The sequence below is a fragment of the Bos taurus genome, chromosome 13, assembly GCF_002263795.3.
Source record: "Bos taurus isolate L1 Dominette 01449 registration number 42190680 breed Hereford chromosome 13, ARS-UCD2.0, whole genome shotgun sequence".
Taxonomy (NCBI): domain Eukaryota; kingdom Metazoa; phylum Chordata; class Mammalia; order Artiodactyla; family Bovidae; genus Bos; species Bos taurus.
The window spans coordinates 10,660,724-10,674,204 of NC_037340.1; the positions used below are offsets into that span (position 1 = coordinate 10,660,724).

Sequence of the window (13,481 nt, forward strand, 5' to 3'; positions counted from 1 at the left end):
TGCTGCTTTTAATATTTATTCTTTGTGTTTGATCTTTGTTAATTTGATTAATATGTGTCTTGGGGTGTGTCGCCTTGGATTTATCCTGTTTGGGACTCTCTGGTTTTCTTGGACTTGGGTGATTATTTCCTTCCCCATTTTAGGGAAGTTTTCAACTATTATCTCCTCAAGTATTTTCTCTTGGCCTTTCTTTTTGTCTTCTTCTGGGACTCCTATGATTCGAATGTTGTGGCGTTTAACATTGTCCTGGAGGTCTCTGAGATTGTCCTTATTTCTTTTAATTTGTTTTTCTTTTTTCCTCTCTGATTCATTTATTTCTACCATTCTATCTTCTACTTCACTAATCCTATTTTCTGCCTCTGTTATTCTACTATTTGTTGCCTCCAGAGTGTTTTTCATCTCATTTGTTGCATTATTCATTATATATTGACTGTTTTTTTATTTCTTCTAGGTCCTTGTTAAAGCTTTCTTGAATCTTCTCAATCCTTGTCTCCAGGCTATTTATCTGTGATTCCATTTTGATTTCAAGGTTTTTGATCATTTTCACTATCATCATTCAGAATTCTTTATCAGGAAGAATCCCTATCTCTTCCTCTTTTGTTTCGTTTGGTGGACATTTATCCTGTTCCTTTACCTGCTGGGTATTCCTCTGTATCTTCATCTTGTTTATATTGCTGAGTTTGGGGTGGCCTTTCTGTATTCTGGCATTTTGTGGAGTTTTCTTTATTGTGGAGTTTCCCCGCTGTGGGTGAGGTTGTACGGGAGGCTTGTCAAGGTTTCTTGGTTAGGGAAGCTTGTGTCGGTGTTCTGGTGGGTGGAGCTGATTTCTTCTCTCTGGAGTGCAATGAAGTGTCCATTAATGAGTTATGAGATGTCAGTGGGTTTGGAGTAACTTTGGGCAGCCTGTATATTGAAGCTCAGGGCTGTGTTCCTGTGTTGCTGGAGAATTTGCGTGGTATGTCATGGTCTGGAACTTGTTGGCCCTTGGTTGGTGCTTGGTTTCAGTGTAGGTATGGAGGTATTTGATGAGTCGATTAATGTTCCCTGGACTCAGGAGTTCTCTGGTGTTCTCAGGATTTGGACTTAAGCCTCCTGCTTCTGGTTTTCAGTCTTATTTTTACAGTAGTCTCAAGACTTCTCCTTCTATACAGCACCATTGATAAAACATCTAGGTTTAAGATGAAAACTTTCTCCACAGTGAGGGACACCCAGAGAGGTTCACAGAGTTACATGGAGAAGAGAAGAGGGAGGAGGGAGTTAGAGGTGACCGGAATGAGATGAGGTGGAATCAAAAGATGTTCACGGAGTTATACAGAGAAGAAAAGCCAAAGGAAGGAGACAGAGGAGGCCGGGAGAATAAAAGTGGGGAATCCAAAGGAGAGAGACAGATCCAGTCAGTAATCAGTTCCCTAAATGTTCTCCACCGTCTGGAACACACAGAGATTCAGAGAGTTGGGTAGAGAAGAGAAGGGGGAGGGAGGAGACAGAGGTGACCTGGTGGAGAAAAAGGAGAGTCCAAAGGGGGAGAGAGCAGTTAAGCCAGTAATCTTGCTTCCAAGTAAAAATGGGTACTGAAGATTGGGTTCTTAAAGGTACAAAATTGATAACAAATACCAAAAAGCTAAGATTAAAAATCTAGAGTAGTGGTTGTATTTTCAAAAATACAATATTAAAGAAAAGAAGAAGAAAAAGAAAAAAAGAAAGTCACAAAAATTATAAAAGAAAAAAAACATGTATATGAAGTTTGCTTTAAAAAATAGGGTCTTTTTTTTGGCAAAGTAATAGTAGGTTATAAAAATGAAAATTAAAGGAGTAATAGAGAACTTAACATTTAAAAAAATAAAAATAAAAGAATGATCGTAAAAATAATAAAAATATATCTAAGACTTTCTCTGGTATTGTGGGCAGTGTGGGGTCAGTTCATTTTCGGATAGTTCCTTGTCCCGATTTATATTTCTCAAGATCTATAGGCCCCTTCCTATGTAGTCAGTACTAACTACAGGGTTTTAACCTATTGCCCCTGTCACTTCCAAGGCGGTTCCCTCTGTTTTAGCTTCTTCGGTTTGCTGGTCTCGTCAGTGCCTGATTTCTGCCCTGACGCAAGGGGGCAGTGGTGGACACTTTTTTAGGCTCACTTGTTCAGTCGCGCTCTGGGGAGGGAAGGACGCTGCAAACAAATAACTCTGGCGTGTGCTCGCAGTGTCTCAGCCACACTGGGCCTGCCCTCGCTCATGGAGCGTGTGCCCTCCCTGCCCAGACTGCTCAGGCTCTAGGTTGCTCAGCCAGGAACCGTCCGAGGCCTGCCCTGAGCTGCATGCACGTCCCAGGTCTGAGCTGCTCAGGTTCACGCTCTCTGGTAGTCCTCAGAGGCGCAGACTCGGTTGGGCCTGAGTTTTGTGCCCTTCCCAGGTCCGAGCAGCTCAGGGGATGAGGTGTTTGGCGAGCACGGTTGCTGCGACTTATCGCCTCCCCCGTCCCTGCCACTCGGTTTTCTGGGTGTACAACCGGTGCACCTTCTCAGGCAGATGTTGACTGTCCAGAACTCCAAGAAGTCTTAGTTAGCAAAGAAGCCTGCTTGCAGTTTGGTAGATAATGTCTCCCTGGGGCTGCGATTGCCCCCTTCCGGCTCTGGCTACCTGTCACAGGAGGGGGATGGTCTGCAGCCGCTAGTTCTGTTCAGTCCTTTGTTCTGTGCGGGGGCCTGGTGGTTTCTTAGGTTAGGGCTTTTCGCGTCGTAGCTATCCCGCAGTCTGGTTTGCTAGCCCGTTAGTTCCCTCAGATTGCCCTCAGGGCACTCAGGCCCTGGTCCTTACTCTAAGCAATGCAGCCTGCACCTCCCTGCCCAGCCCCCGCTTGCTAGTGGCAGGTGCAGGTGTCTGCGCTGTTTCACCGCTGGGGGAGTTACCGTTGGGCTCGTAATCTGTGGGTTTTAATTATTTATTTATTTTTCCTCCCTGTTATGTTGCCCTCCGTGCTTGCAAGGCTCGCCACAGACTCGGCAGTGAGAGTGTTTCCTGATGTTTGGAAACTTCTCTCTTTTTAAGTCTCCCTTCCCAGGACGGAGCTCCGTCCCTACCTCTTTTGTCTCTGTTTTTGTCTTTTATATTTTTTCCTACCTCCTTTCGAAGACAATGGGCTGCTTTTATGGGTGCCTGATGTCCTCTGCTGGCATTCAGAAATTGTTTTGTGGAATTTACTCAGCGTTTAAATGTTTTTTGATGAATTTGTGGGGGAGAACGTGGTCTCCCCGTCCTACTCCTCCGCCATTTTAGGACCGCCTCTGCTGGGTGCAGTTTTTCGATCAGAGGAAGGAAGAGGTCACGTCAGTAGCTCACACAATAGTTACTGAGAAACCACAGGGTTGAGATTGGTGTAGAAACTGGAGGCTAAGCTCTCCACTCACCTCAGGCGACAGATCCTTCTGCCTTGAGGGACCATTGGTGAGTGAATAGGTCTAGAAGAGAAAGGGCATGGGGAGGGAAGATCGTGCCTAATTTTACATCAAGTTACCTCTGGCCTTCAATCCGGCAGGTGGCTGAGAGTCATGGACACGCTCCCTCTATGCCCGTCAGCCCTCCAGGCCACTTGCCCCGTGAACAGCTCAGAGCTGGCTCCACTTTCCCAGCTGGGTTCTCCCTCACAGCAGAGTCCTCAAAGACAGGTGTTAACTGGCATCCTCTAGAAGTGTGAGAATGCTCCCCATGAGATTTTTTTCCAGCAACTGGTAGATACCAAACACTCTCGAAGTTGATTGTCCTTCATTCTGAAGAGTTGTCGAGTGGCATCTCAAGCAGAGGAATTCACTCCCCCAGCCGATATCCCTCTCAGACACGGACCGGATCCCATCCCTGAGGTCCTAGCAACAGATCTCCCACAATGAAAACCTCTCAGGCAGAGCTCGGGAAAGTACTATTTGTAATTCAAATCCATTTGTCTACCTCAGTCAGGTAGGGACATACAATGGCCTCGTCCAAGGAGAGGCCTTCAATATTTTCCATAGGAATTGATCTCAGATCCTTCACGACTGTGTCAAAGGAGCCAGGACCCTGATTGTGGTTTAGTCCAGGCAGACCACGTGTGCGTCCCCATCGACTGCACTACCTGACCAAGTCCCTCTAATTTGGGGTGAGCGTGTCTGTCCCTCCATGCACGTCATCATCTTCAGTGTCTGAATCAGAGTCTGTTCTTGGCTCCACTGTCATTTCTTTAACCAGTATCCTGTCAGTGACACTTTCACATCATTTACAGGTTTTCAGTTTGTAAAAGCTGCAACATTAGTTGTAAAAACACTTTTGAATGCTTTAACAAGGTGTTTTTTTAGAATAAACTTTTAAAAGTCCCCCTCCCAACAAGAGAATAAAAATCAAAAACTCCCATTACTAATAGATATTCTAGTATTTGGTAGTGATTTCCCTTCCTTGATAGATGATTAGGTTAGTTTATCACTTCGAAGATAAGAAGGAAAACTATAGGCAGTTCAGAGACCATACTTTGGAAATCATTCTTGTGCTTGTGAGAAAATTAACCCTCTGCTCTGTGTAGTGTCTTGTTTCAGTACAAGGAACTTTTGGAAACAGTGATAGATATGCCATGCTATGCTATGCTATGTTCAGTCACTTCAGTCGTGTCTGACTCTGTGCGACCCCATAGACGGCAGCCCACCAGGCTCCCCCGTCCCTGGGATTCTCCAGGCAAGAATACTGGCGTGGGCTGCCATTTCCTTCTCCAATGCATCAAAGTGAAAAGTGAAGGTGAAGTCGCTCAGTTATGCCCGACTCTTAGCGACCCCATGGATTGCAGCCTACCAGGCTCCTCCGTCCATGGGATTTTCCAAGCAAGAGTACTGGAGTGGGGTGCCATTGCCGTCTCCGAGATATGCCATAGTATACATTTAGTGATAATAATGTTTCTCATTGTATTTCCCCCATCTTACTATTTTAAACAGTATGAAGCTATAATGAAAGTTATTTCAGCAGCAAATAATCTCATGACTCTCTAAGAAGAGCTCTCTGAATTTTACCTTATTTACCATTAGTGTATATACCATGAATGACATAGGAGGATTATTTTGTATTGATATGTTTGTACTAGAGAAGTAACTGTGGTTTGATGTAAGAGGACTAACAGAGTCAGAAGACCTGGTGAAAAGCCTGCAGCTTACTTATATCGTTTTAACTTCTTCCTTTCCAGAATCATTATAGCTAATGGGTTAATTGATGTTTGTAGAAGTGCTTAGTACAGTTGTCAATAGGTATAAGTCTGTAATTGCCTATTAAAATGTTAGAGAGGTAGCATATTCCCAAGAAAACAATTTCTGTACAAAATATAATCTATTTAAATACATATAGAGCTAAGGCTCTTGCTGTGAAGTAGTTGTATAGGAGGTATCAGATGCCGTGTTTTTAAAGGTAGCAAGTGGTGTTTATTGAATCACAGGTGATTTACAATATTGTGTCAGTTTCAGGTATACAGCACAGTGATTCATACATATATGTATATATGTGTGTATATTATATAAATGGGGCTTTGCTGCTGGCTCAGACAGTAAAGAATCCACGTGCAAAGCAGGAGACCTGGCTTCGATCCTTAGGTTGGGAAGATCCCCTGGAGAAGGAAATGGCTGCCCTGTCCAGTATTCTTGCTTGGGGAATTCCATGGACAGAGGCGCCTGGCAGGCTACAGTCTGTGGGGTTGCAAAGAGTTGGACATGACTGAGTAAGTAACACAGATACACACACATCACACACGCATATTCCTTTTCAGATCCTTCTTGTAGAATATTGTGTAGTTCCTAATGTTGTACGTAGATCCTTATTGGTATTTTATGTGCACTTGTCTATATATAATGGTATATGTTAAACCCAACCTCCTTGTTTATCCCTTCCCCTACCCTCCTTTCCCCCATGGTAACCATAAGTTTGTTTTTTTTATGTTTGTGAGTCTCTTTCTGTTTTGGAAATAAATTCATTTTATATTCCACATATAAACAGTATGATATATTATTTATCTTTGACTTACCTCACATAGTGTGATAATGTCTAGGTCTATCTCTTGATGCAAATAGCATTATTTCATTCTTTTTTCATGGCTTAGTAGTTTTGCATTGTATAAATATTCCACATCAGATGCAAGTTTTAAGTGTAGTCAAATTTATAAATCTTTTATTTTAAGCCCTCTGGGTTCGCTGTGGTTCAGAGAAAAGCCTTTTCAGTTCTGAGCTTCTTGAAAAGTCACTTGGGATTTCTTTTTCCTTTCATGGATTCATTGTCTTCAATTAAGTTTTTGAACCTTTGGAAGTTTCTGCTTATGAAGTTTGAGGTTTGTATCAAACCTTTATTTTTCTGTTTGGAGAGCCACTTGTTGCAGTCTTTTCACTGTATAAACATACAGGTTAGTGTTTCGTTTTTAGGAAATAATGAAATGTCATTTTATTGAGTACTAACTAAAAGTCTCCTTTGTTTCACTTAGGTTTCTGATAGTGGGAGAAAAGCAAAAAATCTGTTATGCAAAAACCACCTGCTGCAGGATGAAACTGCCAGCCTAAGACTGGAAATAGACACAGTAAAAAATCAGAAGCAGGAAAAGGAAAAGAAATATTTTGAGGATATTAAAAATCTTCAAAAGGCAATGAAATCGAAAGAGGAAATATTAACAGAGACTATATTCCAGTATACTGGTCTGCTTAATGTCCTGATAGCTGAGAATACAATGCTCAAATCTGAGCTGGAGAACAATAAACAAAGCAAACAAGCACCGGAAGCAGAAGTGGAATCATACCGTTCTAGACTGGCTGCTGCCACACACGATCATGATCAAGGTCAGACATCACAAAGAGACCTGGAGCTTGCCTTCCAGAAGGCAAACGACGAGAGGTTATGCTTGCAGGACCAAATGAAGTTCGATGTGACTAAGCTGAGAAGTAACAGTGAGACAGCTTCCCAGCAACTTTCTAAAGTGGAAAGTCAATTCAATAAGCTAAAAATCAAGCTGCATCAGATGAGAGATGATCTCAGAGAAAAGACTTCAATGTTAGAATGTGTCCAGAGAGACCCACTACTAGATATAAAATAGATAAGCCACAAGGGAATGGCCTCATTTTTTTGCTGGGATAGGAATCTGTTGGAAAGATCTGAGCACTGGTTAGAATATGCGAAGATCTCTGAAGTTAATCAAAGCCTCTAATAAAGAAAGAGGGAAAATGCTGCACAGGGTGGAATTTTCCACCACTTGTTGGACATTCACACCCATTTCTTTCTGGTTGTGAGGTGGTGAAGCTCTGCAGATTTATCGGGAGGGGCAGGGTGTGGACAGCGGGTCTGCATTTTTGTCTGAGTAACTTAATATCAGGAAGGCCAGAGGGTGGCCCCTTCTGTGTCTGTAACCAGATTCAGTGAGGAGGGAAAAGAAGGTGAGCTGCTGTGTGTGGTGATGGTTTTCAAAGTCCATGTGTTGGCGTTATCTATTATTAGCACAACGTCGTAGTAAAGTGATTTGATAAACTTAGTGACAGAGAATCTTATTAGGCAGTTGTGAGATGACTTTGGCGAGAACTGACGGACACCATAAAAAAGCGGTCTATGACGGAGGCTTCACTGGAAGTCACGGCACGTAACTGTGCCAACTTAGAAGATGAGGCACAGGATTTAAAGAGCAAGTTACATCAACTCCCAAGTCAGGTACGTGTGAAATTGAATGTGTTGACAATTAATATGTAGGATAAAGTGTTTTAGGACACTCATTTTCATAGACAGCTTTCTTTTGTATTTTTATTACAAGTAATTTACTATAGTTTTATTATCTGTATAATGCACTCGTTTCTTAAACTCTGACTTTCATTCTGCCATTTGCATTATATATTTTTTATTTACCCTTAAGAAAGTGGAGAAATGTGCATCATTTTTCACACAAGTTGAGAGACTTTTTTTCCTATTGAACAATATTTTTTTTTTAGTGATAGCTGTATTATCATGCTGAAGCAAGCCAGATAAAATCAGAGGATAATGTTTAATGGAAGGTTCCAGAAAATTATAATTTCCCATCTTCCCTTTGGTGAATGGCTGTAGAGTTCTGTATATATTTATTTCATGAATTTCAGAATAACTTGTGCAGAGAGAGTATTATACAAACCAGTTGAATTTAGGCATTGCCTTCCTTTCTCTTCATTTTAGATATATTGTAAAAGCAAGGAGGTACTCAGATGGAGTATAGTATGTACATCCAGAATAAAGAACATTATCTAGATTGTGCCTTTGGATTTTTTAAAAAGCTATTGAGATATAATTGACGTATCATATAATTCACCCATTCCAAGTGTGTAGTTCAGTTTCTCTTAGTCTAGAGAGGTGTCATCTGTGACCACAGTCAATTTTAGAGCATTTCCATCAGCCCCCCAAAGAAACCCTGCATCCCTTAGCCACCACCTATGGCCCCCTCCTCTCCCTCAGCCCCAGGCAACCCCCAGTCTAATAGCCGTCTGTGTAGACATGCCTGTTCTGGGTATTTCACATAAATGGAATCACACAGTGTGTGTTCCTTTATGGTTAGCTTTTCTCATTTGATGTCATGTTTTTGAGGTTCATCCATGTGATAGCAAGTATCAGTTCTTCCATTTCTGTTGATTATCAAACAAGAAACAGTATGTGGCTAAGCCAGTTATCCATTCATATGTTGATGGAGATTTGCATTGTTTCCACTTTGCAGCTAGGAATAATGCTGCTGTGAGCATTATTCTGGATGGACATGTTTTTATTTCCCTGTGGTTGGATTTTATCCTCAGAGTTAACTGGCTGATTTCTCCTTTTTTTGCCTTTGCTCAGACTGTCCTTTCTGTCTTTACAGTTTCTATTCCTCTTGGGTAGTCCTCCATTTGTTCAGACCTGCTGCCCAGTCTCTCCTTCTCCAGAGCTTTCCTGACTGTCCAGCTCTCATCGAGCCTTTTCTCTTCAGCCCTGTCATCCCGTCTGTGAAGAACAGTTTAGCCCTTCATTTTACATTGTTGTCATTTTTTTCGTGAGGGAGAATCTTGTCTAAGTATACATTAGTCTAACGGAATATTTCTTAATATGCACAGCACTTGTCTTGCATAAATGGAAAATAGCTTAACAATTGTTAAGACACAACTAAGTACTTCATCCATACAATAATTTCTTCTTGGAGATGCTGGTATAGTAAAAATTCTATTAAAGTGTATTTTAAGTAATTAAATGTAAAATTGAAAGTGCTTAGTCTAATAGAGGAGAATTGTTCAATTAAATGCTCGTATTTTTCCCCTGACTCTGGTAGTAAAATGTAAATTTGCCTTCCTTCATTATACAGCCAGAAGTGGGATTTATGGATATCTAGCCTTTCAGGCCCCTATGGATTTATAACCTTCCCAGCCTAAGGTTCTGGGGATGGCTTCTCTGATACCCATACCTGGTAACCTTACTTTTCTCATCCGAGTACTTGCTAGACATTAACAGTTGCTGGGAATGAATTGATTCAGAACTTTCATTTAGCAGTAGGGTAATATTTCCATGGCAGTCACTTCACCCTTCCTCTGACGGTCATGTAATGTTCTGTACCACTCTGTCCAGGAGGTGCTATTTGCATATTAACCGGTGGTCATTGTCCACTGAGTAGTACAGAGAGAAAGGAAGTTGCAAATTACTGTAAGTGGAGAAAAGTACTAGAGTACTAGTTGGTTAGTGGAGTCAGTGAACGTTTTTGAAGTCTGGACACGTGTGTTCTGGGCCTCATGCTCCCCCTTGCTGCCCCTTGCAACGGTATGGAGAGTGAGTTCACTGTGATTGTGTAGAAGACCACTTCCGTTGGCATGCCGTCTGCCTGAAGTATCAGATTGTTTTGCAGGTAAAATACAGCAACCGTAATAATGCCAGTTACAAACAGCTCTTAGTATCTGCCACGTCCTCTTCTAAATACATTATGTATGGTCCCCAGTTTAATCTTCCCAGCATCCCACTGAGGTTGATGCTACCATTATCCCCATTTTATGGATGGAGAAACTGAGATACAGAAAGGTTAAGTAATTTGCCCCAGGACTCATAGCTCAGAACTGATGGAACTGGAACACAGGTCCACGGATTCTGGCTCCCATGTAGCTACTGCCTCTCACAATAGTCCCTGAAGCATCTGGTTGTCACCAACAGCAGTGTTAGCTCTCATAATCACTGGAAGAGCCGTGGGCATTCACATATGTGGATATTTAAACTGATGGCTGATGTGGAGCTTGGAATAAAAAAAAAAAAATGCTACCATAAGGTAATTTTCTGTCTTTCCCCATTTGGCCAGTTTATACATTTGTGTGTTTATTTGAGAAAATCTATTTTAAAGCTTGTATTTGATGATGTATTTGAGTGCTAGAGGAGAGGTCAGTAATGTGCAAAGGGCAAACAGTAAATATTTTCAGTTTGTGGACTGTAGGGTGTCTGTTGTAACAACTCAACTCTGCCGTATGGCAGGAAAGCAGCTGTAAACAATATGCAGATGAAAGAGACAAAGTGATGATGGCGGATTCGCTAGGTTATCAGTAGTTAAAGCAGTTGTTTTTCCTTTTTTTTCTCTTTTTAGTTGCAAGAAGCACAGGATCAACATATAGAGGCCGTGAGATGTGCTGAAAAAACACAGGATCACATCCAAAAGTACGATTTAAAGCAGCACAGAAAACAAGTATAGAGCAGATAAATAATATAATACAAGAATTAAATCAGTAATGATAATAAACACAACACTGTGAAGCTGGGTAACATTTTGGCTTTGAGCTGTTTTGAGAGGCATATTTTCCTCCCATTATTTCCCTATTTTGCACATTATCCACAAGTGAAAAGTGAAAGTGTTAGTCACTCAGTTGCATCCAGCTCTTTATGACCCCATGGATATAACCCACCAGGGTCCTCTGTTCATGGAATTCTCCAGGGTGCCAGGAGTGGGTTGCCATTTCCTTGTCCAGGGGATCTTCCTGACCCAGGGATCGAACCTGGGTCTCTTTACATTCTGAGCCACCAGGGAAGCCAATTGTCCACAAAACACAACTCAAAAAACAGTACAGTTACAAAATCATGTACTTTTCTAAATTCTAAGATCCTCTACAATTGAACTGCAGATGTTTGTTCAGAAAGAGTGTGGTATTTTAAAAATCTATGTGTGAAGGACTTCCTTGAGAGTTCAGGGGTTAAAACTCTGCCTTCCAAGGCAGAGGATGTGGGTTTGATCCCTGGTCGGGGAGCTAAGATCCCACATGCCTCACAGCCAAAAATCCAAAACATAAAACAGAAGCAATGTTGTAGCAAATTCAATAAAGACTTTAAAAATGGTCCACATCCAAAAAAAAAAAAAATCTAAAAAAAAAAAAACCTATGTGTGAAAATAATTATTTTAAATCTGCATTTTAGGCTTGAAATTGAAAATGCCAAGTTACAAACTACAGTCAAAAAGCAAGTGGACAAAATTGAACAACTTCAGAAAAACCTGTTCAGTACAAGATTGGTAAGTCAACCTCTTAATTTCTGTTATACTGAGGAAGAATTTTAATTTTTTTTTTTTTTTACTAGTAATATACGACAATATTTTGGACAGTGTGAAAAATCTCATTGATTAAAGAGTTTATTGTATTTTTACTGACATGTTTTGCTACTGGTAGTATAATTCCTCTTTATAGAAAAAGTGGACTGAGTTTATAAAATTAATGATTTTTATAGTAAGAATTTAAAACATTGTGAGGATCAGTCAAAAAGCAATATTTTATGTGGACCGTATCTTGTTTGTTCATTCCTCTGTCAATGAAATTGGGGTTTTTCCACTTTCTGGCTATTGTTAATAATGGTGCCATGAACATTGGTACACAATCATCTATTTGAGTCTGGAAATTTTAGCAATGATTTGATTGAGAATTCTGTATTTCTCTTGTAATCCAAATCCTTCTGTGAGATTTTAGAGAATGAATCATTTTTAATATTGCAGTTTGTTCTCTTCACCAGGAATGAATACTACATCTCTATAGAACAGTTCTTTCTGAAAGAATATATTTTTTCCTTTGTTGGATTTTTTTTTTAAGAGGTGGGCTTTGCATGGGATTTTTTTCAAAGATTATTTTAGTAAGATGTGATTTAAATAACCCTGGAATATCTTGAACCACTGGTGAAAATTACTTCAGAGAATCTTTAGAAAGTGAAATGTAAATATAGCCAACATTAAAAAAACTTTCATTCAGTTCAGTTCAGTTTGGTCGCTCAGTCATGTCCGACTCTTTGCAACCCCATGAACTGCAGCACGCCAGGCCTCCCTGTCCATCACCACCTCCCGGAGTTCACTCAGACTCACGTCCATCGAGTCTGTGATGCCATCCAGCCATCTGTCTCATCCTCTGTCGTCCCCTTCTCCTCCTGGCCCCCAATCCTTCCCATCATCAGAGTCTTTTCCAGTGAGTCAACTCTTCACATGAGGTGGCCAAAATACTGGAGTTTCAGCTTTAGCATCATTCCTTCCAAAGAACACCCAGGACTGATCTCCTTTAGAATGCACTGATTGGATCTCCTTGCAGTCCAAGGGACTCTCAAGAGTCTTCTCCAACACCACAGTTCAAAAGCATCAATTCTTTGGTGCTCAGCATTCTTCACCGTCCAACTCTCACATCCATACACGACCACTGGAAAAACCATAGCCTTGACTAGACAGACCATTGTTGGCAAAGTAATGTCTCTCCTTTTCAATATGCTATCTAGGTTGGTCATAACTTTGCTTCCAAGGAGCAAGCGTCTTTTAATTTCATGGCTGCAATCACCATCTGCAGTGATTTTGGAGCCCCAAAAAATAAAGTCTGACAGTTTCCACTGTTTCCCCATCTATTTCCCATGAAGTGATGGGACCAGATGCCATGATCTTCGTTTTCTGAATGTTGAGCTTTAAGCCAACTTGTTCACTCTCCACTTTCACTTTCATCAAGAGGCTTTTTAGTTCCTCTTCACTTTCTGCCATAAGGGTGGTGTCATCTGCATATCTGAGGTTATTGATATTTCTCCCAGCAATCTTGATTCCAGCTTGTGCTTCATCCAGCCTGGCATTTCTAATGATGTACTCTGCATATAAATTAAATAAGCAGGGTGACAATATACAGCCTTGACATACTCCTTTTCCTATTTGGAACCAGTCTGTTGTTCCACGTCCAGTTCTAATTGTTGCTTCCTGACCTGCATACAGGTTTCTCAAGAGGCAGGTCAGGTGGTCTGGCATTCCCATCTTTCTCAGAATTTTCCACAGTTTATTGTGATCCACATAGTCAAAGGCTTTGGCATAGTCAATAAAGCAGAAATAAATGTTTTTCTGGAATGCTCTTGCTTTTTTGATGATCCAGAGGATGTTGGCAATTTGATCTCTGGTTCCTTGCCTTTTTTAAAACCAGCTTGAACATCTGGAAGTTCACGGTTCACGTATTGCTGAAGCTTGGCTTGGAGAATTTTGAGCATTACTTTACTAGTGTGTGAGAT

General features: G+C 41.1%; 1 protein-coding gene across 2 annotated transcripts in view; it reads left to right on the plus strand.

The window, feature by feature from the left end:
* The window catches only part of NANP (N-acetylneuraminic acid phosphatase), a 57,396-nt gene that overhangs the window by 12,591 nt on the left and 31,324 nt on the right, over positions 1 to 13,481 (plus strand). For both annotated transcript variants that reach the window (XM_059892599.1, XM_059892598.1), the window contains exons 4-6: positions 6,469 to 7,676; positions 10,570 to 10,640; positions 11,391 to 11,484. Coding sequence is in view for 1 of the 2 variants with exons in the window: in XM_059892598.1 (XP_059748581.1) it covers positions 7,578 to 7,676; positions 10,570 to 10,640; positions 11,391 to 11,484 (264 nt within the window). In the remaining variant the exon portion in view is untranslated. The remainder of the gene's footprint in view (positions 1 to 6,468; positions 7,677 to 10,569; positions 10,641 to 11,390; positions 11,485 to 13,481) is intronic.